This window comes from Balaenoptera borealis (genome assembly GCF_965194805.1).
Source record: "Balaenoptera borealis genome assembly, chromosome: 16".
NCBI lineage: Eukaryota > Metazoa > Chordata > Mammalia > Artiodactyla > Balaenopteridae > Balaenoptera > Balaenoptera borealis.
This window is the reverse complement of record NC_138872.1, coordinates 14,914,055-14,937,748: the sequence shown is the minus strand read 5'-3', so window position 1 is coordinate 14,937,748 and position 23,694 is coordinate 14,914,055. Positions and strand designations below refer to the sequence as shown.

At 52.9% G+C, this 23,694-nt stretch overlaps 1 protein-coding gene across 5 annotated transcripts in view; it reads left to right on the top strand.

The window, feature by feature from the left end:
• SLC12A5 (solute carrier family 12 member 5) overlaps positions 1–23,694 on the top strand; it is a 42,288-nt gene that overhangs the window by 13,699 nt on the left and 4,895 nt on the right. For 4 of the 5 annotated variants that reach the window (XM_082362817.1, XM_082362816.1, XM_082362819.1 and 1 more), the window contains exons 2-21: positions 3,854–3,948; positions 4,300–4,431; positions 4,813–4,959; positions 5,769–5,823; positions 6,325–6,455; positions 8,424–8,665; positions 9,488–9,699; positions 11,303–11,473; positions 11,783–11,881; positions 12,024–12,081; positions 13,783–13,957; positions 14,567–14,685; positions 15,005–15,103; positions 16,035–16,154; positions 16,506–16,610; positions 17,850–18,018; positions 20,781–20,976; positions 21,809–21,978; positions 22,399–22,530; positions 23,436–23,543. In XM_082362817.1, coding sequence (XP_082218943.1) covers positions 3,854–3,948; positions 4,300–4,431; positions 4,813–4,959; positions 5,769–5,823; positions 6,325–6,455; positions 8,424–8,665; positions 9,488–9,699; positions 11,303–11,473; positions 11,783–11,881; positions 12,024–12,081; positions 13,783–13,957; positions 14,567–14,685; positions 15,005–15,103; positions 16,035–16,154; positions 16,506–16,610; positions 17,850–18,018; positions 20,781–20,976; positions 21,809–21,978; positions 22,399–22,530; positions 23,436–23,543 — 2,735 coding nt within the window. The remainder of the gene's footprint in view (positions 1–3,853; positions 3,949–4,299; positions 4,432–4,812; positions 4,960–5,768; positions 5,824–6,324; positions 6,456–8,423; positions 8,666–9,487; positions 9,700–11,302; positions 11,474–11,782; positions 11,882–12,023; positions 12,082–13,782; positions 13,958–14,566; positions 14,686–15,004; positions 15,104–16,034; positions 16,155–16,505; positions 16,611–17,849; positions 18,019–20,780; positions 20,977–21,808; positions 21,979–22,398; positions 22,531–23,435; positions 23,544–23,694) is intronic. The other variant, XM_082362820.1, reaches the window with a different exon arrangement.

Below are 23,694 nucleotides of genomic sequence, written 5' to 3'. Positions count from 1 at the left end.
GGTATGGGTCCAATCCCCCAGTCCCTGCTTTCTCTACCCTGAGGGCGCCATGGGATTTCCATGGGGTCTCACGTGGCCTAGAAAAGTGGCTTCTGTGTGTGGAGCAGGAGTCTAGGAACTCCCTTCAGTTCTACCCCCTCCCCATAAGTTTTCCAGACTCTGCGTGTAGCAGGCTCATGGGGAGACTTTCTCCCTAGATATCAGTGTCCAGGATCTAGAACTAGAGTGGCCAGGACCTGGGTCTGGCATTTTGGGTCCCAGAGAGAGAAAGAAGGCCTCCCAGTGGTGCCTGGAGACGATGATAGGGGGCTCTAAGGACCTACTGGGCTTGAGGGAAGACCACCAGACCGAGAACCACTGGCATCTCTGAACTTAGGTTCTTGGAAATGTAGGAGGGGACCTGGGTCCTGACCTCGGGGAGGTGGGAATGACCAGAGTAAGAAGGCTCCTGTGGACTAAAGAACACAAGGATATTGTCTCTGGCCCCCAGGTCTCCTTTCCTCTTGGGGTCTGACGCCTTCCCCTACTCCCCCGATCTGGCTTGGGGATTCCCCCAGGCCTGGCCCCAGGCCCCCAGGGGAGGCTCCTTAGCCCGCGCCGCTAGCCTGTTTCCTCCCCGGGAGCTCTGGCCGCCGCCGCTTAATTGAAAGCCGATTCGGGCTGAGAGCTCCCAGGGGGCGGGGGCGGGGGCGAGGGCCGAGAGGGCTCAGCCTCAGTCTGGCCCTGCTTCTCGCGCGCGCGCCGCACGGCGCTCTCCCATCATCCTGACCCCTGGCTCTGGGGAATCAGGGCGAGTTCCCCCTTCGTAGTCCTGCTCCTCTGAGAACTCATGAAGCTCACCCCTCCCCTTCAACCGGTGTTCCAGGGAGGGGACAAAATCAGCCCTGGCAGACGAGACCGGGGGCCTGGCGTCCCACCCAGGCGGCGGGTGGAAAGGCGGGACCCAGGACAAGCCTACGAACCGCCCCCTCCCCTGCCCTCATCTCGGGGCTGGGATCCGGCCGGGAGTCTGGCTCCGCGCTGCGCGTCGCGTTACATAAGCCGCTGCGGGCGCGTGGCCGGCTCTGCTCCGCGCGGCGCTCTCTGCCCGCGCCGTCGCCATGGAGACCGGCGCGGGGCTGCTTAGATGCCGGGTCTCGGGCCGGGACGCCCCCCATTCCCACCCTGCACGCGCCCCGCGCCCCCACGAAGAAGGAGAGGAGGGGGTGTGAAAGGAATGGGGGGCTCTCGTGTCTGGCTGTCCTGCCCCTAAGAGCGCACGCTGTAGAGAGAGGGACCCAGTCCCACAGTTGACAGGGCCCCTAAATCTTGCTGCCGGGGAAGGCGTGTGGGATAGGGAGCCCAGGCTGGACGGGGTACCACGTCTATTAGTAATCGTAATTGTAACAGTAACGGCAGTAGCTACACTTAGGTGCCAGGCACGCCCAACAGGCATTATTTTACTTAACCCCCACAACAGCCCTATGAGTTAAATACCATTATTATCCCTTTGCAAAGTAGGAAACTGAGGCTTAGTTTAAGTGACTTGCCCCACGTGTCGACACAGCCACCAAAGTTGGGACTGGAACCTAAATCTCCTTGGCTCCAGCCTGTTTTCTTAACCATTAAGAAATTTCTTCTCACCTCATCCCCCTTCAACCCCTCTGGTTACCGCCATAGTGTGATAGGAACACGAGGCATCTTGCCAGCATTTTAAAAGGAGGAGGGACCCACCTCGCTTTTATTTCTCCTTTTCTCTGGCCCCAAACAGCTCTTCTGAGACGCTGGGGGTCAGGAAGGGAGCCTGGGGGAATTCACCTCCACAGACTTTTTCCTGAGCACCTATTACATGCCAGGCTCCCACTGGGAGGACCGGTCTGCGAGCCCCAGGAACCCCCATATGTGAGGAGAAGAGTGAGCTGGGGGAGGCCCCTGTTGGGAGCAGTGCTTGGCTTGACGAGTGAAGTGGACGTGGCGACAGGAGACGGTGGTGGGTTTCCCTTGAGGATACGAGGCATCACTTCCACAATTCTGAGTCGGGATGAGGATGAGATGGGTTATAGCAGGTCATGCTCTGGGGATGGACCCTGGCTGAGAGACGAAGGAAGGTTTCCAGGAGGAGAGGATGGGGAGGATTTGGGGAGATGGGGAGAGAGAGAGAGAGATCAGGAGATGAGGGGACAGGAAATTCAGAATATGTAGGGCCTCAACTTCACTTCTGTTTTGGTCATTGGAGAGTTTCTCCGGAGTCCAAAGAGATGTCTACTGCTGGGATTCAGCCCTGAAACTGAGAAAGTGTGATGGCTGGAGCCAAGGGAGTGTGTCTGTGGAGGGCCCCTTATATCTCTTTGAAAGGACCCTCTCCTTAATGCCCTAGAGACTTTCTTCTTGGGTGATCTCCTCCAGGCACACGGTTTCACACACTTCCTACACCCCTTTTCATGGGCTACCCCCATGTCTTCCTCCTGTCCGGCCTCTCTCCTGGGCCCCAGACTGATCCGTACATCCAAGTGATTCTGGACATATTCACTTGAGTGTCCTATAGCGCCTCACCAGCAATCAAATTCAGCAACTTCCCCACCCCCAATCTCCTTCTTTCCCCTGTTTATTAAATAGCACCATATCCACCCATTTACCCATGCTAGAAACCCAGGCATTATCCTAGATTCCTCCTTCCCACATCCTCAAATATGTGGCATAGAAATGTGTGCCAATAATTCTGGAGTCTATTCATTGTTCCACACTGCTTCTGGTCTGGGTATCATTGGCCCTTGCCCAGATTTCTGAAAGTCCCTAACTAGCTTCTGTATTCTTCATCTAAAGGCCAGAGCAATTGCTCTAAAACACAAATCTCTTCATGGTATTTTTTTGCCTGAAACTCTTCAATGATTTCCCATTGTCCTCTGGATGAAGTCCAAAATCCTTAACATGGCCGGCTAGTCGTTTAAGGACCCGGCCCACAGTTACCTTCCTAGCCTCATTTTTTTTACATGCTACTCCCCATCCTTGCCCCCCACCCCACCATGCCCCTTCTTTAGACTCCTGCCAGATCAAGCTTCTTCCAGCTCCTCTAACCGACTCCTCTCACTCTCACCTCTGGGCCATCGAACATGCTGTTCTGCTGTTCTATCTGCCTGGAACACCCTCCCGCCTCCCTCCCAGTCTAGCTCTTACTCATCCTTCAGTTCTCAGCTGACACGTCACTTCCTCTGGGAAGCCTTCCGTGACCTCCCAGGCTGGGCTGAATGCTTCTCCTGTGTTACCACAGCTCTTCTTTCATATTCTACCGCGGACCTGATCACTCTGGGTTGGAAATTCCTGGCTGCTGGTTTATCTCCCCTCCCTTTGGGTTCCCCAAGGGCTAGGATGGTGTCTTATTCTGTGTTTTACTCCCCCACGCCCATGCCCACACTGGCACACAGGAGACATCCAGTAAATACTCGTTGCCTGAAGATGAATGAGGGACATAGGAGATGCCCAAGGGGGTCACTCTTCCAAGAGGTGGAGTATCCTTAGGGCCCCAGCTGCAGTGTTCTCTGCCTTCCCCCCTAGGAAAGAGCATGCTCCCACCCCCAAACACCAGGATGGGCTAGTTATGGTCAAGGAGGGGACGCTGGAGAGTCTAGGGTGCCCTGATGAATGAAGTAGGACCCCCAAGAGCAAGGGAGCACCTCCACGTTCATTAAACACCCCGTACGAGCCAGGGAGTGCGCTAGGCTCTTCGTACGCGCTGTCAACTCAAATTCTGCAAGGGAGGCAGTATTAGCTCCAGTTTTCCATTGTGCAGAGAGTTAAAGTGGCCTCTCAGCTGGACGTCCAGGTATGTGGGCGACAACCAGCTGGTGCCAGGCCCCTGACTCCTCTGCCTTCTCAGGTGATGGCAACCCCAAGGAGAGCAGCCCCTTCATCAACAGCACCGACACAGAGAAGGGGAAGGAGTATGATGGCAAGAACATGGCCCTGTTTGAGGTGGGTTCCTAGGGGAGTTGGGCCTCCAGCCACAGTTCACCTCCCCCTTCGTCAGCCACTCCCTCCCTCCTTCCCTGGGGAGCAGTCCCCTCCTCTCCATCTCTCCCTCAGGTCCACCTGCTTCCTGGAACCTCCCTGCCATTTCTTCTCCTCCCCTTTTCCCCTGCTATCCCCCTTCTTACCCTAACCCCCTCTCTCCCTGTTCTCCTTGCCTGTTCCCCCTCCTTGCTCATCTCATCCCAGCCTCAACGGTTTGCCCTCCTGGTCCCCATCTCTCTCGGCCTCCTACCATCTAGCTCACCCCCCACCCCCAGGCCCTAGCCTCCCAACACTGACAACCTCCCTCCCCAGGAGGAGATGGACACCAGCCCCATGGTGTCCTCCCTGCTTAGTGGCCTGGCCAACTACACCAACCTGCCCCAGGGAAGTAGGGAGCATGAAGAGGCAGAAAACAATGAGGGTGGAAAAAAGAAGCCGGTGCAGGTGAGGGCCTTGGGGAAGAAGGGCTGAGGGAGGAAGGAGGGTGGGAGGGGAGAGAGGGTGGGGGAGGAAAAATGGATTCAGATGAAGGGATGGATGATGGAGACAGAGGGGGGATGGGAGGCGGACGCTGAGGGAGGGGAAGGGATGGCAGGTGAGGGATAGAGATGGAGGGGAGAGGGAGGGGTGGCTTGAAGGATAGGTGATGGAGGCCTGAAGGGAGGAGGGAAGCGAGATGAGAATCAGAGGGAAGAGGGATGAAGGGATGGGGATGGAGAGAAGAGGAAAGTGGGGGATGGAGGGACCGGGGTAGGAGGAGTGGGCCTGGGGTGTTGGTAGTGATTGGGGGGGGGCTGCAGAAACTGACGCTGGCCTCCTTGGCAGGCCCCCCGCATGGGTACCTTCATGGGCGTGTACCTACCGTGCCTGCAGAACATCTTTGGTGTCATCCTCTTCTTGCGACTCACTTGGGTGGTGGGCATTGCAGGCATCATGGAGTCCTTCTGCATGGTCTTCATCTGCTGCTCCTGTGTGAGTGACACCCTCCCCTCTCCTGATCCCTGACAGCTGGGGCTGAGCAGGGACCTGGGGGTGGGAGGGGGAGGGGGGGGAAGCATGAGACCTGATCTTTTTATAGGAACCACTGCGTGTAATCTTTGAGAGTAAATTAGGTCTGACTGGTCCTTCCAGCATCTCACAGGCTAGTGCCTGATGGCTATTAACAGGTTTCACCTGGCTGTGTGTGTGCGCGCTTGTGTGTAATTACACAGGTACCGCAGACTCATTGATGAAAAAGATAGGTGTACACTAATAAATAAAATTCACCTACAGTCTCACAGTAGTTAACATTTTGGTAGGTCTTGACTCACAAAAAATGGGATTACGGGTCCCAAACAGCTTTGTAACTAAATTATTCCCATCCTCTCTAAAAAATCACATGTTCACTAAACACCTACTTCTCATGACATTTACGTTTCCTCACACGTGACCCTTGAGCCCCCTCTGCGTGTGAGTAGCCAGTGTTGAAGCTAGTACACCTGCCTATTTAATAAATGAAGAAACTGAGGCTTAGAGAACTGAAGTGACTTGTCTCCGGTCAGACAGCTGGTCAGAAGCCAAGCTGGGGTTTCCAGAGCTCTCTGATGCTATAGCTTGCGTCTCTTTCATGTGCTTGGTGAAGAAGGGGTTTTCTGGACAAGAAGGACTTGGCAGGAGTAGGAGTTGGAACAGGACCGAGGACAAGCTCGGTGGAAGAGGACTTGTGGGTCTGGCGGGTGTTTATGGGGTAGAAGGTTTGGCCCCCACCCTACTCGCCACTCTGACGATCTCTCTCCTCACAGACGATGCTCACGGCCATTTCCATGAGTGCAATTGCAACCAATGGTGTTGTGCCTGGTATGTGAGTGGGGCTTCTTGGAGGGGAAGGCGCCTGGATGGTTGGGAGGGAGGCCTGAGTAGTTGGAAGGAGGGACAGTGTCCTGGGCTTTGGGTGCCATCAGGACCCCAGAGAGGCAATACTGCAGATTCGGGCGCTGGGTTACGGTGTTTTCGTGGGACAGATGGGGGCAGCCGTGTGAAGGGGAGGGGACGGAGGTGTTGATGGTGTTGAATGGGGGCAATGCAAGATCTCCTCCCTTTGCCTGAGACTCTCCTCTCCATCATCCTATTTTCTGAGCCATGACCTCCTTAGAGGGGTAATTAGCAACATGGGAATTAGTGCTATAAAAGCCACTCAGAGTGTCTGGCTGGGTCTCCCTTCAGTCCTAGGGCTACAGCTTGTAAGGCTTGGGAGGCCCAGAGCAACACCCTTCCCACCACTGTCTCTGATCCTCCCTCATCCCCTACGGCAGCCCAGTGCCCCTCGAACCTCTTGCTGATACTGGGTTCTTTCTGCAGCTGGCGGCTCCTACTACATGATTTCCAGGTCTCTGGGTCCAGAGTTTGGGGGCGCTGTGGGCCTCTGCTTCTACCTGGGCACTACGTTTGCTGGGGCCATGTACATCCTGGGCACCATCGAAATCCTGCTGGTGAGAGGGGCCGAGGAGGAGGTGTGGGCCCCAGGCTGTCAGTCAGTTAACTGATGCTCCCTGGACGCCTCCTGTAGGCCGGGTCACTAAGTAAGGCCAAGGGAAAATCAGACATGGTTCTGTCTTGAAAGAGTTCACAATCTAGCTGGGGAGACAGGATACACTAATTATGTAACATGAACAGCTGTCGTTTATCAGGCACCCACTGTGCTCTCAGCAGAGTTCCAAGTGCTTTACAGTCATTAGCTTGAATCCTCATGAGGTTTAAGTATTATTATGCCCATTTTACAAATGATAAGCTCAGAGAGGTGAAATGACTTGCTCAAGGTCACTCAGCTACCAAGTGGCAGAGGTGGGTTGGGAAGAGTAAAATCATGAAATAAGAAATAATAAGTCATGTCACACAAGGATTGCCTACTGTGTGCCAGGGACAGTGCTAAGCGCTCTGTGAATGTTAGTGGTAGAGGGCTGATGGCTAGCGGATTGCAGAGGAGAAGAAGAGGGAGCTGAGAAAGAGATCTGTTAGAAGCAGTGACTGATGAGAAGTCAGGTCCCTGGGCAGTGTTCGAAGTGGATGGCTGCTGACTTTGGTCTCAGTTCTTCCTGCCCCTGCAGGAGGAGGTGAGGTGGGAGCTGAAGAGGGTTCCTTCGTATATAGAAAGTGGGGCTGACCTTTATTTCCCAAACCCCTACTCTACCCAGGCCCCGTGGCCTTCAATGTATCATTTTATTTTATCCTCACGACCCTTGCATTAGTTAGAAGATGTCCCCATTTTATGGATGAGGAAAGCAAGGCTCAGAGAGTTTAAGGGATGTATGGAAGGGATATGAACCTGTATCTTTCTGACCCTGAAGCCCATGATTGTCCACCCAACCACTCGGCTTCAGAGAACTAGAACTAATAGATGTTGCAGCTTCTGCTTTTGGGATGGAATGGAGGAGTCCAGGGGCAGGAGGATAGATGGGGAATAAAGGACCCAAAAAGCCAAATTATGAGAGAATAATAATAGACCTCTATGGCTTTTACAAAATCAAAAAACTATTATAAAAGCAATTCTACCCATTGCATAAAATTGGAAAAAAATCAAAGAATGTAAAAAAGGAAATAACAATCTCCTAAAGCAAATCATCATTATCATTTTGGTGTATCCTTCTAGTTTTTGTTTTTCTTTGGGATATTGTATTCTGTCTTTAGAAAATATAACTCTATATATTTCTCTAATAATGCAAAACTCTCTTTGCAAATATCACAAGTGAAAATAACTTTTGTAAGAATATAAATATATTAATATTTAGTATAGAAATTATGGAAAATACAGATGTGCAAAAAGAATAAAGATTATTCACATTTTTACCATTCAGGGGAAACGACTGTTAACATTTTGATGTATCTACACACAGACAGACATATATACACATATGTGTGTATATAGTCACATGTAAGTACACATATATATTTACAAAAATGAGATAAGACACATTCTTTTTAAAAATTGATTGTTTTTACCTAATATAACATGGATAGCTTTTTGAGTCAGTTCATATAAATCTATGTTGTCCTTTTTAACAGCTACATAGTCTATTCGGAAATATCATGATTTATGTACCCAGTCCTCTAGGGATGAATTTCTAATTTATATCTGCCTTTCTTACTGAAATAATAAAAACAGTAAACAATCATTAAGAACTATACTTGATAACAAAATAATAGAACTTAATAATTGCTCCCAACATCTTTGCAATACAATCTTTTAATGACTGTATAATAGTCCTTGCAGGATAGACCATGCTTTCCTTAACTATTCCCCTATCATTGGATGTCATTTCCAGTCTTGTACTACTGTAAATACGCTGTGATGAGTATCTTTTCTTCAAAGCCCTGCCTGCACCTCAGGTTATTTCCCTGGGGTGATTCTTAGTTGGTTCTCACTGGGTTACTTACCTGACCTCCTCACCCCTTTCCCACAGGCTTACCTCTTCCCAGCTATGGCCATTTTTAAGGCAGAAGATGCCAGCGGGGAGGCAGCAGCCCTGCTGAACAATATGCGTGTGTATGGCACCTGTGTGCTCACCTGCATGGCCACCGTGGTATTCGTGGGCGTCAAGTATGTCAACAAGTTTGCCCTTGTCTTCCTGGGTTGTGTCATCCTCTCCATCCTGGCCATCTATGCCGGGGTCATCAAATCTGCCTTTGACCCACCCAACTTCCCGTAAGTGCTGCTGCCCTGAGCCTCAGGCATCCTCCTCCTCCTCCCCGGACTGGTTTCAGGGGCTTCACACTAGTCTCTGCCAACCCCCCTGCCCCCATCCCTCAGAATCAGAGTGGTTGTGGATTTACAATAAACTCCCTTGGGGGGGGGGGAAACCTCTCCTGGTTTAAGGGAAATCTCTTTAGGATGGGATAACATTTTTTGGAGGTGTGCACAGTTTTCCTTGTGAGGGTCAATGGCTTGCTGGTGAGGTGGACTTAGGAAGAGCCAGGTGGAACAATTTCTAAAGGGAAGACCGGTCTGTGTTAGGGAACCTTTCTTGGGTGGAGACAACCTTCTGGAATGGGACAACCTCTTAGTATTAAACATCTTCTCTATCATGGGAAAGGACATAGAAGAGAGGGTCTAGGGGCTCAGATCCCTGTTGGTTCTGCCTCTCTCCCTAGGGCACATTCCCCTACATCTCACTGCCCAGAAGAACGGCACACGGAGACTGCTGTCCACGATGCTGAAACAGCATTGCCCGAAAGCAGTGGTTCTCTGCCGTGGCTGCGTATTAGAATCACTTGGGGGGAGGGAATTCCCTGGCGGTCCAGGGATTAGGACTCGGCGCTTTCACTGCCAGGGCCTGGGGGAAAGAAAAGAATCACTTGTGGGGAGCTTTGAAAAAACACAGATCCTGGGCTCCATCCCAATTAAAATTAGAATCTCTGGATATGGGGCCCTGGCATCTATGTTCTTCGTGCTCCCATGGCGGTTCTACTGTGAAACCAGGGCAAAGTTACGTCCCTCACCACCTTCCTGCCTTGTTTCTCTCCCTAGGATCTGCCTCCTGGGGAACCGCACACTGTCTCGCCATGGCTTTGATGTCTGTGCCAAGCTGGCTTGGGAAGGAAATGAGACAGTGACCACACGGCTCTGGGGCCTCTTCTGCTCCTCCCGATTCCTCAACGCCACCTGTGATGAGTACTTCACCCGAAACAATGTCACGGAGATCCAGGGCATTCCTGGCGCTGCCAGTGGCCTCATCAAAGGTCTGAGGGAGGGAAGGGGGATGCTGCAGGGATTGTGGCTTAAACAGGATTAAGGGACTCCTTGGGATTCAGTTAAATTCGATCAGTTTTAATTGAGCACCTACTCTGGGCCATGTTCTATCCTTGGGATCACGGACAGGTAGAGACGAAAGGGAGCCTTCGTGTACCTTACCACCTAGTGGGAAAGAAAGTCATCAGCTTAACAAGTATTCACTAAGTACCTGCTAACTGCCTAGCACTGCATTGATCACCAGGAACGCAACATAAGTAAGTGACAGTTCTTGGCCTCAAGGAGTCTAATAGCAGAGACAGATGTAATAGCAAATAAATTAGGACATGTGTAGGTGTGCATTCAATGAACAGAGACCTCCCAAGGGAGGGAGTGGTCATGTGTATAAGGTGGTGAGACAAGGCTTCCTGGACTCATCTGAGAAGGGTTTTGAAGGACAAATAAGAGATTTTCAGTTATACAAAGGGAATAAGGGAATTACAGGCAGAAGAACAGCTTGCCTAAAAGCATGCAGACACAGAAGAGCATATTGTGTCCTTCCAACCACAGGCAATTTGGTATGACTGGGGCATAAAGTACAAAGGAAGGAAGGGCAATCAAGAAATGATGTTGGAGAGGCTGGCGTGAGCCTGACTGTGGTCAGCCCTGGAAGCCATGTTGAAGAGTTTGGACAGTGTTCTGAGGGCAATGAACAGCCACCAAAGGGTCTGAGTAAGGGATGGACGGGGTCAGCTTGTTGTTTGTGAAGGTTCACTCTGGCTGCTAACGTGGATGGGCTAAAAGCAGAGACGGAACCGAGTCAGGGAGTCTAGGAGGAGGCTGATGCTGAGTCCAGGTGAGAGATGGTGGTTTTCTTACCTGGAGTGATGGAGTGACAGCGGTGGGAATGGCACAGTGGCTCTCCGCCAGGGCTGTTTTGCCCCCCAGGAGACACGTGGCAACGTCTGGAGACATTTTGGGTTATCACAACTGAAGGGTTATTACTGGCATCTGGTGGCTGAGGCCAGGAATGTTGCTACACACCCTACAATGCTACAGGACAGCCCTCCACACAAGAATTGCCTGTTCTCATCACAATTATCACTAAATTTGACATTTAGTGCAGAAGTGGAGGAACCCTGGAAAGGAGAGAAGGGGCGTATTTGAGAAATATTTGGGAGGAATAAGGGACAGGAGTTGGAGATGGTTTTGAAATGGAGATGGGGAAAGGGAGCAGTTGAGGGCAATGTCAAGCTGTCTGAGTTGATGGTAGAGCCATTTACCAAAATAAGGGATATAGGAAAGGAGCCATTTGGAGTGAGTGGGTGGTGAGATCAGTTTGGGACACACTGAATCAGCCTGAGTTGTGTGTATCTATGTCCCCCAGTAGATTGGACCACTTGAGGGCAAGGACTAGATCTGATTCATGTGCAAAGCCCCTGCACATGACCTGGCCCAAAGCGGGAGCTTAGGAAATGTTGGTGGAAATAAGGCCCAGGGGGAGTGAGAGGTGGTTGACCTTGACCCTTCTTTCTGCCCACCCCACCTCCTGGCCCCAGAGCTCTGGCACCCTGACGTCTGGTCTTCTCCTTGAGCATCCTGTCTCTCCCACAGAGAACCTCTGGAGCTCCTACCTGACCAAGGGGGTGATTGTGGAAAGGCGTGGGATGCCCTCGGTGGGCCTGGCAGATGGTACCCCTGTCGACATGGACCATCCCTATGTCTTCAGCGATATGACCTCCTACTTCACCCTGCTGGTTGGCATCTACTTCCCCTCAGTCACAGGTGAAGGGGAGCTCAGAAAGGGAGGACTCTGGCTGGGAGTGGATGGGTAGGGAGAGAGTCAGTCATGATGTGGGGAGTTTCTGAGTCCAACAGCCCCATTACATAGGCAGGAGCCAACAATTCAGTTCCCACTGGACAGACAGGTGAGGGAATTAAGGCCCGGAGAAGCCAAGTAACACGCCCAAGTTCTCATAGGAGTCAGTGGACCAGGACTAGGTCCCCGGCTTCCTGACTCTGAGGCTGATGTCCTTTCTTCTCAGTCTGTCTGGTCTCCTGTGGCTCCTGTCCTAGCTGCTCCTCTGTTCACAGGGATCATGGCTGGTTCTAACCGCTCTGGGGACCTGCGGGATGCCCAGAAGTCAATTCCCACTGGCACCATCCTGGCCATCGCCACCACCTCCGCTGTCTGTATCCTTCACTGCTGGGCTGGGACCACCGTGGGTGGGGAGGGCTAGATGGACGGCTTCTGAAGCTTCACCTGGCTGGCTCAGGAGGGGTGGGGAGGAAGGGGAGCGCCACCCTGGGGATTCTCCTTCATCCTCTGCTGCAGACATCAGCTCCGTTGTTCTGTTTGGGGCCTGCATCGAGGGGGTCGTCCTTCGGGACAAGTAAGTAAGGGGATCAGGGAGGATACTGTTCTGGGGGGGTGGGGGTGGGCGTGGAGGGCCGGGTTCTGGGAAACAAGCCTGGCGGGGGAGTTGAAACCTGGGCAAGGGGCCTTGTGGGAGGGAGGCCACAGGGCTTGCTTGTCAACTCACTTTCTTATAATTCACCTTTCTCTTGTCACTCCAACTCAAGAAGCATGAGTGGTGTCTGATTTCCTTTAAGATAATGATACTTTCCTTTCCTTTTTCTTTAAAATCTACTAATTCATTTACTATTTCCTGGATGTCTATGTGTTCCTTACTGTCCATGGTTCTGGGGGCAGGGATAAATAACAAAGATAAATAACTAATGATTTGTGTTCTGAAGGAGCTCTTTGGAGCTGGTCACCATACTTGTCAACAGACTTGAAATGCAGAGCAGTAGGGGTGGCGATAGAGCAAAGCCTGGGGGTTATGGAGGCTGCGATCCAGTCCCAGAGGGTCGGGGAAGAGGAGATGCTGAGGAAGTGCCTTATACACGCTTTCTCATGTCTCCTTCCCACTTTACATGCTGAGTGGTATAGAGACTACCTAGGAAAGTAGGAGGGGGAAGGGCGCTCCAGGCAGCGGGAACAGCATGGACAAAGGTAGAGGAGACCAAGAGCCGTGTGTGTGTGCACGCGCAGGCAGGGGTACCAGTAGCTGTAAGCATTCAGAGCTTCTGGAGCACACACCTCTGGAGGGTGTGTGCATACACAACCAGCGGGGTGAAACAGGAGGTCCTGTCACAGAAGTCAGTTTTCCGAGGCGCCATTCTGGCTTCCAGGAAGTGGGGACATGAGGCTGGAGACCTAGGCTAGGGCCAGTCCTGGAGGCCTGGGTTTTGGCACCAGGAAACTGGAGCTTTATTTTATAAAAAATGGGGGAAACCCTGAAGGATTTTAAGTAGGGAGGTGACCTGGCCAAATGGGCAATTTGCATATGTTACACCTATTAGCTTTTAGGGCAACTTAACCTCCATTTATCTCATTTCATTTCATCGTAGACCTCCCACAAGATTGCAAGGGATTCGGCAGGTCATTCAGGATAATCTTTCAAATGCTTCTTGAAGTCCTTCAGCAACGGCCCATTTGAGTGCACCTTTGCTTGCACGCTGCAGGGACAGGGCTCTCCCTACCTACTGAGGCAGCATCTTCCATTTGAAGACAGTGTCATTGTTAGAAAATGCTTTTCTTGATCCTCACACCACGTACCATCACTACATGATGAGGCCAGAACCCCCATTTTTCAGATGGAGACACTGAGGTTCTAATAGTTTGAGATATCTGCCCAGGATGACATAGTGGTACACAATTGACCTCGTACTAGAATCACTATTGGGGGGAGGGGTGAGATAAGGGTATTAGTACCACGTATCAGGCACCATGCCAAGTATTTTACATATTGTATCTCCTTATTCCTCCCACCAATTGTATGAGATAGGTTTATAATGATCCTCACTTTACAGCTGAAGAAACTGAGGCACAGAGAGGTTGAATGTCTTGCCCAAGGTCACACAGACAGAAAGTGCCCAGCTCATCAGGGGCTTTGTCTGTCCCTTCTCCCCTGCACAGCCTAGCCTCATAGTGGACACACAGTTGGTCCCGCAGTCTGTGTGGGAGCCCTTGGAAATCCAGGTGGCGGTGCTCACCCAGCATCTCTTGTCCCTTTGCTGCTTCATTCCAGGTTTGGCGAAGCTGTGAATGGCAACCTGGTGGTGGGCACCCTGGCTTGGCCGTCCCCCTGGGTTATTGTCATCGGATCCTTCTTCTCCACCTGCGGGGCTGGGCTGCAGAGCCTCACGGGGGCTCCACGCCTGCTGCAGGCCATCTCCCGCGATGGCATAGTGCCCTTCCTGCAGGTCAGCGGCAGGGGCAGGGTGTGGGGACAACAGTCCACCCCCTACACCAGCCAGCCAGGCCCCTGCCCAGGGCGGCTACGCAGGGAGCAGGGGCCATGGCAAACCTTGACCTGCCTTCTGGGCCCTGCTGCTCTGTGCTGCCACTAAGAAGAACGGGTGTGCCTTTGGGCCCAACATCAGGGCCATCTCTTTGGGCAGGGTTGTCTGCTCTTAGGGGAAAAATGAATGGTCCTCCTTTGGCCTCGTGACTGGGCGGGGACTCAGGGAGGCAGCCAAAGGGCAAGTAAGAGAAGTGTTCTCTCTGTGGTACTTAAAAAAAAAAAGATTTATGGTGAGCTCAGTCATGGCTGCTTGCTGGCCCCCTGTAGCTCCTCTTCCATCTGTCCCCTCCTTTTCCCCTTCAGGGATCATTTGAACTGCACTGCACTGGGGTACCAATGTCAGAGTGGGCAAGATACAGCAAAAACCTGGTATCCCCTTGGGTGCATTTAAAGGATGAGAAATACAGCATCCTCTCCCTGCCTCTGCCGTACTGGTCTCCAAGACTGGAAGAGAGAGACAAGAAGTCCTTAAGGTCTCAGGCCCCTGTGATGGTTGCTCTGTCCTCAGGTTTTCGGCCACGGCAAAGCCAACGGAGAGCCAACGTGGGCCTTGCTCCTCACCGCCTGCATCTGCGAGATTGGCATCCTCATTGCATCCCTGGACGAGGTCGCCCCCATCCTCTCTATGTGCGTGCTGGCCTCTTGCCCTCCCCATCAGCTCTGGGGGTCTCTCTACCTGGATCCTTCAGCTGTGACCCTGGACAGCCCACCCAAACACTTTATCAACCCCACTGTCGTAGAAACCTGTCCTTTGTTATACAGAGATTCATCCCCACATGCATCAGGGCGTGTTGTAAGGGGATTTGGCCTTTGAACCTCTTCCTAAGCCCCAGAACATGACTCGGCCTTCTCCCCAGTTTCTTTCTCCCTTTCCTTTCTCTCCCTGTGCTTCTGTCTCTGTCTCCGCTTGCATCTCTGTCTCTCCTGGGACCTTTCTGTGTTCTAGGTTCTTTCTGATGTGCTACATGTTTGTGAACCTGGCCTGTGCGGTACAGACACTGCTGAGGACGCCCAACTGGCGGCCACGCTTTCGCTATTACCACTGGTGGGTGCCCGTTCCCCCTCCCTGCCCCAGAGGACCGTCCTCTCATCTCCCCCTCACCCCAGCCCATCCCCTCCAGGTCTAAGGATCCCAAACTCCACTTTTCACAACTAGCATGAGAAAAGTCCTGGAGAAGGTCTCCTTATAATCACAAGTAATAACATAACACTGTATAAACAGTCTCAGCTAGAATCCCTCTCCTGTCAATAGTGTGCAACACCTTCCAGTCTTGACAAGGAAACCTCAGTTTCCTCAGCTGTGAAATGGGACAATAACTGCACCTACCTCATAGGCCCTTGTAAGCATTACACTGCTTGGTGCACGGAAGATGCTCCTTATTGGGGCTGGACTTCTGATCATTTTCCTTGATGGCTCTTTATCTTCACAATAGGCCTGTGGGGCAGACAGGGCAGGAATGATCATGCTTGTTCTACCAAAAGGAAACGGAGGCTCCAATAGCAAAAGGTGGCCTAAGGCCACCCAGCAAGACTATGGCACACCTGGCCCAGAACCCAGGCTGCCTGCCTCCCATCTCAGTGCTACTGCTGTGCTAGTCACCTCTTCCCTGGGGTCACATTCCTCCTGGGAGATCTTGCCTCCAACTTTCCCCAGAGACTCCTGCCTCAGAACCTCCCTGGCAGGGCGGTGTGGCAGGGCGGTCTGGCAGGGTCTAAGGCACTGGGACAGGGCAGTGTGGTGACTTAGGAGTTGGGTGGGGCAAGAGGAGGTACCCTGTCTGTGGCTGCTCATTCATCCAGAAGGCCCCATGTCCCCGTGGTGCTCATGGAGATGATGGTGTGATTTCCCCTAGACCTGGCTGTAGCCTCCCAGGTCTTGCCCATGCCCCGCCCCATCTAACTCTTGCTGTCTGAGCCCGGGCACCAGTGACAGCCCCACCAGGGCTCAGAGGCCGGCTCTCCCTCCCCCTGTCCAGGACACTCTCGTTCCTGGGCATGAGCCTCTGCCTGGCCCTCATGTTCATCTGCTCCTGGTATTATGCCTTGGTGGCCATGCTCATTGCGGGGCTCATCTACAAGTATATCGAGTACCGTGGGTAAGCGCGGGGAAGTGGGGAGGGCTGGGTGAGACTCAGGGATGGGAGGAGGGGAGGAGGGGAGAGAGAGGGGTGATGAGTGCTCGGTGGTGGGGCGGTAGGGGGGATGAGGCAGGAAGTGGGAGAAGATGGCACTAGAGTGGTGGGCAAAGGGTGATGGGGTGGGATGGGGAGATACGGAACAGGAGCAGAGGGAGGGGCTGAAGCTCTGAGAAATGGAGGTGGCAGGAGCGACCTCCTTTCTGAGCCTGAGATAGACGGCTCTGCGCTGGGGTGGCCACTTCAGGGTGGACGGCTCTCCCTGACACTCCTTGGCTTTCTGCCTCTTGTGATCCCCCTTCCCGGCCCCAGGGCGGAGAAGGAGTGGGGCGATGGGATCCGAGGCCTGTCTCTCAGTGCTGCTCGCTACGCCCTGTTACGCCTAGAGGAAGGGCCCCCGCACACCAAGAACTGGAGGTCAGTGGTGGAGGCACAAGCGTGAGGGCTCAGCGGGGGGAGAGGCAGGGAGCAGGGCCTAACCCACCCCGCTTGCTTCGTTTTGCTGTTGCTGAGTGTTCAGCCTTGTCTGAACCCTTCCCACCTATAACACCGAGGCTGACCTGAGTTCCAGACATTTGTTCTCCAAAACCCCACCCGCCATGCCAGTCTCCTGACCATCTATCCATCCATCCATTCATTCCATCATGCGTTAGAAAAAATATATGAACGCGTGATCTATGCCCTGCCCACTTCCTGTCTCTGGGGATGTAGTGAGCTCCCAGTTCCGTGGACAAGGCATGCGCACAGACAGGTAAACGTAGTATCATGTAGCATTTGCTCTGGGAGAGGTGAATCATCCACTTTGAGAGTTATAGGGCCTCTTAGAAATCTCTAGATTAATAACGATCTCCATTTTATTCACGTGACAGTCAGGGCCTAGAGAAGGTCTCAGGGGTCATGGAAGGCAGAACTGGACCCAGAATCTTGACCTCCTGCCTCTCAGCCCAGAGTGCTTTCTAACTGATTGCTCTGCAAGGCCAATCCCTCCTTCTTCTCCCTCAGGTTCATTTTGCTAAGACTAAGGCCTGGAACTCTGAACTATGCCTAGGACATCGTTGGCTTGTCCTTGCTGATGTCTACTAAACTGGGCTTCCGGAGACTGGGGCTTTGCATAATTTGTCTGTGAATCCTCAAATGCTTAGCACAGGGTCTAGCCCAGAGTAGGTGTTTAGAGAATGCTATTCAATTGATGGGTGGCCGGCTGGCTGCAGTGGCTAAATGAATAAGGAAATGGACAAATAAACCAATGGGTAGATGGCTGAATGTGTATATGTATGGGAGGGTGGTTGGGTGAATAGGTGAATGTGTGAATGGATGGTGGTAGACGGATGTGTAGGTAAATTAACATGGATATGAGTGTATAACTGAAGGATAAAATGGGTGGGGGGGTGGATGGATACATGGGTGAGTGAGGTAGATGGAGAGATGGATGGGTGGGTAGATGGATAGATGTGTGGGAGATGGTTGGATGGGTTGATACTCAAGGAAATGGATGGATGGATGTGTAGGTGGATGGGTGGGTGGTGGGTGTACAGGTGGATAGGAATATGGAGGTCGGGTGGTTAGTGAACTCACCAGTGTACGGTGTATGGGTGTATGAGTTTATGGTGGTTGGGCAGGTGGTGGACGGATCATGTGACCTTTCCCCCTCTTCAGGCCACAGCTGCTGGTGCTGGTGCGTGTGGACCAAGACCAGAACGTGGTACATCCACAGCTGCTCTCGCTGACCTCCCAGCTCAAGGCAGGGAAGGGCCTGACCATTGTGGGCTCTGTCCTTGAGGGCACCTTTCTGGACAACCATCCCCAGGCCCAGCGGGCGGAGGAGGTAAGTAGAGGCCCTGGCGGGGAGGGCGGAAGGATGCAGCACTCAGGAAGACAGTCCTTGCTCCTTTCCACTTTCCCTCCTACCGCCTTTGCCATCAGCTGGGGCTCAGGCTTTTCTGTCTTCTTCCTTAGAAGAGGAGTCCAAGGGCTCAGCAAGTGAGTTCCTTAGAATCCAACTCGCAGAACCAAAGACGATCGGAGCCGGAAGTGCCCATTTTATGGATAAGGAAACTGAGGCTTAGAGAAGTCAGGTCATTTGTTTAAGGACAGAAAACGGAGACTCACATTAGAACTGCTAGACCCCTACTCCACCTGCCAAAGCATAAATCTTTTAAAGCGTTTTCACATGGGTGGATTCTTTTGGTCCCCACACCAAGTGGAGTCGGCAGGGTGAATATCCCTGTTTGGCCCAGGGAGAAACAGAGGCCCAGAGAGGGAAAGCAGCTTGCTGGAAGTCACAAAGGTGGCTGGAAGCATAGTCAGGATTTGAACCCGGGTCCCTGACTCTGGGTCACCTGCTCTTGTTCCCATCCCCTGGTCCACGTCCACAGAGCAGTGTACACAGCCAGTGTGGGCTGGGGCAGCTGGGCTCTGCATTAAGCGTCATTAACAGGTGTCTGGTGGGTGACAGAGGAAGTGGGTTCTGTCTGCGATTCAGGTCTCTCTCCCCTCGGGGCCATGGCTAGAAGTGGAGAGAGGAAAGGGGGCCTGAGGGAGGTGAGATGAGACGGGGAGGGGCACCCCTAATGGCTTGCGACAGTTGCTGTTTCTGCCTCACTGGGCCGTTCACACTGATCTGTCAGGGCCCAGGGCTGGAGGCCTCCACTGGTCCGTTTAATTTAACATGCAGTGGCTGCAAATGTGCTGTGTACCAGGCACCGGGCTAGGCCCCGGGGGACGTGGAGAGGTAGATGACCAAATCTCAGCCCTCAAGGTGGACACAGGCTGGTGGGGAAGACAGAACATACACAGAAGGCTCTCAAACCCGTCTGAGGTTAGAGTGAATAACTGCAGAGCAATAGAATGTGTTGAGTGTTTAGGATCTCTCAGGCTGTATATACTAAGCTCTACTCACATCACGTTATGTCACCCACCCTCTTCCTGGACGAGGTAGCTGTCACGATGCCCATTTGACTGATGAGAAATCTGAGGCTCATAGAGGGAGGTGATTTGCCCAACGTTGCTCCGCAGTTATTAACTCTAATGTAGCACCTGTCAACCTCAGGTGGGCTTGAGAGCCTTCTGTGTATGTTCTATCTTCCCCACCAGCCTGTGACCAGCTTGCGGGCTGGGGTTTGGTCTTGTGCCTCTCCATCTCCCCTGGGGCCTGGGCCGGTGCACAGTGCATTCTCAGCCACTGCATGCTGAATTAAACAGGTGGGGGCAGAGGTAGAAATAGGAGCCCTTTCCTTTTTTTTTTCTCTTTCTTTTTTATTTTTGGCTGCGTTGGGTCTTCGTTGCTATGCGCGGGCTTTCTCTGGTTGCGGCCAGCAGGGGCTACTCTTCGTTGCGGTGTGTGGGCTTCTCATTGCGGTGGCTTCTCTTGTTGCGGAGCAGGGGCTCTAGGCGCGTGGGCTTCAGTAGTTGTGGCTCACGGGCTCTAGAGTGCAGGCTCAGTAGTCGTGGCGCACGGGCTTAGTTGCTCCGCAGCATGTGGGATCTTCCTGGACCAGGGCTCGAACCCGTGTCCCCTGCATTGGCAGGGGTATTCTTAACCACTGCACCACCAGGGAAGCCCAGGAGCCCTTTCTGTTTGACATCAGAGGCTTGGTTAAGAGTGTGAAGGGGGGCTTCCCTGGTGGCACAGTGGTTAAGAATCCGCCTGCCAATGCAGGGGATACGGGTTCGAGCCCTGGTCTGGGAAGATCCCACATGCCGCGGAGCAACGATACGGGTTCGAGCCCTGGTCTGGGAAGATCCCACATGCCGCGGAGCAACTCAGCCCACGTGCTGCACAACTACTGCAGCCCGCGCGCCTAGAGACCGTGCTCCACAACAAGAGAAGTCAACACAATGAGAAGCCCGCACGCCGTGATGAAGAATAGCCCCCGCTCGCCGCAACCAGAGAAAAGCCTGCATGCAGCAACGAAGACCCAAAGCAGCCAAAAATAAATAAATAAAATAAAATAAAATAAATTTATATATAAAAAAAAAGAGTGTGAAGGATGGAGTCAGACCCCTGGACTTGAACCTCTACAGTAACATCCATTATCTGTATGGCCTGAAGCAAGTCTTAATTTCTCTGAGCCTCAATTTCCTTACTTATAAAGTGAGAGTAATAAGAACACTTCCCTCATCGTGCTGATTGAATGTGTGTTTTAAATGCTTACCGTCATGCTAACTTTTAAAAACTGTTAAAACCAAATTGTCTGGCTATGCTGAGGGGCCCAGTTTCATTGTGGTTTGGGTGGACGGGTGGTGTCTGAGGAAGGTGATGGTTGAGTTGGGCCAGGCCAGGGTGTCACGGACAACGGGGTCAGCCGGGGAGGGGCTCTGGGTGGTGGGTGAGAGCTTGCAGGGGGACTGTGTGAGCAACGGGAGGGCGGTGGGAAGCGTGGGGTCCCAACATGCAGAGCTCTGACTGAGCAGCAAGGAACGGGGGCCATAGGTGATGGGGCGCCAGAGGCCGATATGATCAGAGCTGAGCTTCAGGAATGGGGGGCTGATGCGGGGGAGAGATGGGGGCTAGGGAGGCTGCAAGAGGCTGGGAAGGACTAGGGAGGCCTGAGGCTGGTCCTTTTCTGAGCCCTCCCCTCCCCGCAGTCCATCCGGCGCCTGATGGAGGCAGAGAAGGTGAAGGGCTTCTGCCAGGTAGTGATCTCCTCCAACCTGCGAGATGGCGTGTCCCACCTGATTCAGTCCGGGGGCCTTGGGGGGCTGCAGCACAACACCGTGCTCGTTGGCTGGCCCCGAAACTGGCGGCAGAAGGAAGATCATCAGACGTGGAGGAACTTCATTGGTAAAGCTGTGTGGGCTCGGGGTGGTAGAGGGCTGGGTGGGGGTGGTTGTCCTTCTTTGGGCCTGGGGACCATTTCCCAGGTGTAACAGGTATGGAGTCGGCATATGCAGGTGATGGCGTTCAAAGCCTCCCATGTGCCAGGCACTGTGCGGGGAGCCCGGGGACTCAGGTGTGGAGGAAACAGTCTTGGCTCCGGCAGGGTTCACAACCCTGGGAGGAAGACAGTGCAGGGAGTGGGAAGAGCTATAGCTTTGAAGTCGCTGAGGCCCGGGTCTACATCTCCCCTCTGGCCCTTCCTCGCTGTGTGACTGTTCACAAGTGCCTCACCCTCTCTGAGCATCAGATGCCTTGGTAGTTGTGGGTACTAAGTAACACAATAACTAACACTTACAGACTGTGTTCTGTGTGCCAGACAAGTGGAGGCTTTCTCTCATTCTCTCAGCAGGCCTGTGAGGGCTAGGCATTGCTGTCTCCATTTTATTGGTGTGAAACTGAGGCATGGAGAGATTAAGGTCACGCAGCTGGTAAACCCTGAGGCGGCTTTATCGGTAGATCCTAGTTAGAAGGTGGTTGGGAGGATTAAGTGAGCCCTGCATGGTCGAGTTCTTAATCAGAAAGGGCAGGTGTTGTTATCACCACTTGAACGGTGGGGAAACGGAGGCCCAGACAGGCTTCCCCAAATTCAAACAAGCGACGAGGCCCAGGTAGATGGGGGTTTTCTGACTCCTCAGCCCAAGGCCAAAGTGGGATGGGGTGGGGGTGGGGTGCTGGGTGCCAGAAGGGGACCAGGGTCACTGTTTTACCGTGTGGCCATCTTTTTGGTCTCCTCCAGAGCTGGTCCGGGAAACAACGGCCGGTCACCTGGCCCTGCTGGTCACCAAGAACGTTTCCATGTTTCCTGGTAACCCGGAGCGCTTCTCGGAGGGCAGCATCGACGTCTGGTGGATTGTGCACGACGGGGGCATGCTCATGCTGCTGCCCTTCCTGCTGCGGCACCACAAGGTGCGCATGCGTGTGCGCGAGTGAGCGTCCGCGTGTTTGCGCGCTCGTGCCCACATCCATGGGCGGGGTTTCTGGGCTCCGGAAGGGGCCAGCCTCCACGTGACCTCCTGGGAAAGGGCTCCAATCCCCTCCTTAATTCTGAGATGCTGGGAACTGAAGGTGTCTCCCCTTGCAGATGTCCTTGAATTATAAAGGAGAGCAATGTTTAACTCAAGCGAGAGATGCTTTAATGAGGGGACCCTCATCTACGCAGAGGCGTTTTTGTAGGGAGTGGCCGCTGAAATAGAGGATTGGGGAGCTGCATGTATGTGTGGGAAGGTGCGTGGGAAGGGTGAGGGACAGGGTCCTGTCTACGTTCTGGCCCTGGGTCTTCGCACTGCGTCTGGGCTGGACCTTTCTGGGTCCCCTTCACCCCTCCAGGTTTGGCGGAAGTGCAAGATGCGAATCTTCACTGTGGCCCAGATGGATGACAATAGCATCCAGATGAAGAAGGATTTGACCACATTTCTGTACCATTTACGTATCACCGCGGAGGTCGAGGTGGTGGAGATGGTGAGTCCCCAGGAGCCACCTCTGACGTTTTGGAGTCCCTTCTGGACTCTTTCCCCTTGGCCCCAGAACCAAATGGGGAACCCCAACTCCCATCAACTTGTGATGCTGGATCCCTTCCCTGCATCCACTTTTTAGCCTCTCACATATTCACCCGAGAGCCCATCCATCCATCCATCCATACACCCTTCTCTCCTTCATAAGAATAGCCATGTCTAATAATGCTTACTACATGTGAGGCACTGTACTATGCACTTTATATTACTTCTCACAGCAATCAATGAAATCGATACAATTATCAGCATTTCCATTTTACAGATTAGGCAGTTGAGGCACAGAAAGGTTAAGTAATTTGCCCCGAACACACACTAAGTGGCAGGGCCAGGATTCAACCCCAAGCAGACTGGCTCTAGAGTCCATGCTCCTCGCACTTACACTCTACAGCCTCTTGTCTGTCCATTCCTCTCAGCTTATTTATCCATTTACCCATCTCTCTGTGTATTCATTAATCCACCCACATACCCGTTAATGTATTTATTCACTCACTCATCCATTCATCCATGTACATAATTCATTCATCTCTGTGTTCCTTTTTATATTTCTCCCCCCTCTCCATTCACCCAGGTAATTAATTAATCCACTCATTCATTAATTCACCCATTCATTCGCCCAGTCCTGTGCTTGGCTGAGGAGGGAATGAGCTGCATTGCCTTCAAAGAGCATCGCCCTCTGCTTTGTCCTTGCCTCCCACAACTGTTGATTAAACTAGGTCATTGGATAGGGAAATCCTAGGTTGGCAGAAAGAAGGGGGCCTGCCTCCCTCCCCTTGGCCTTGCGCCTAAGCTCAGTGCTCATACTTTCCCCCCTTGCCCCTCCTCCACCCCATCCCCACCCCTGCCTGCCCACAGCATGAGAGCGACATCTCGGCTTACACCTACGAGAAGACGTTGGTGATGGAGCAGCGTTCCCAGATCCTCAAGCAGATGCATTTAACCAAGAATGAGCGGGAGCGGGAGGTGAGGTTGCCCTGGCTGGGCTCAGAGAGTCTCAAGCTGCAGATGTCCTTGAATTATAAAGGAGAGCAATGTTTAACTCAAGCGAGAGATGCTTTAATGAGGGGACCCTCATCTACGCAGAGGCGTTTTTGTAGGGAGTGGCCGCTGAGAT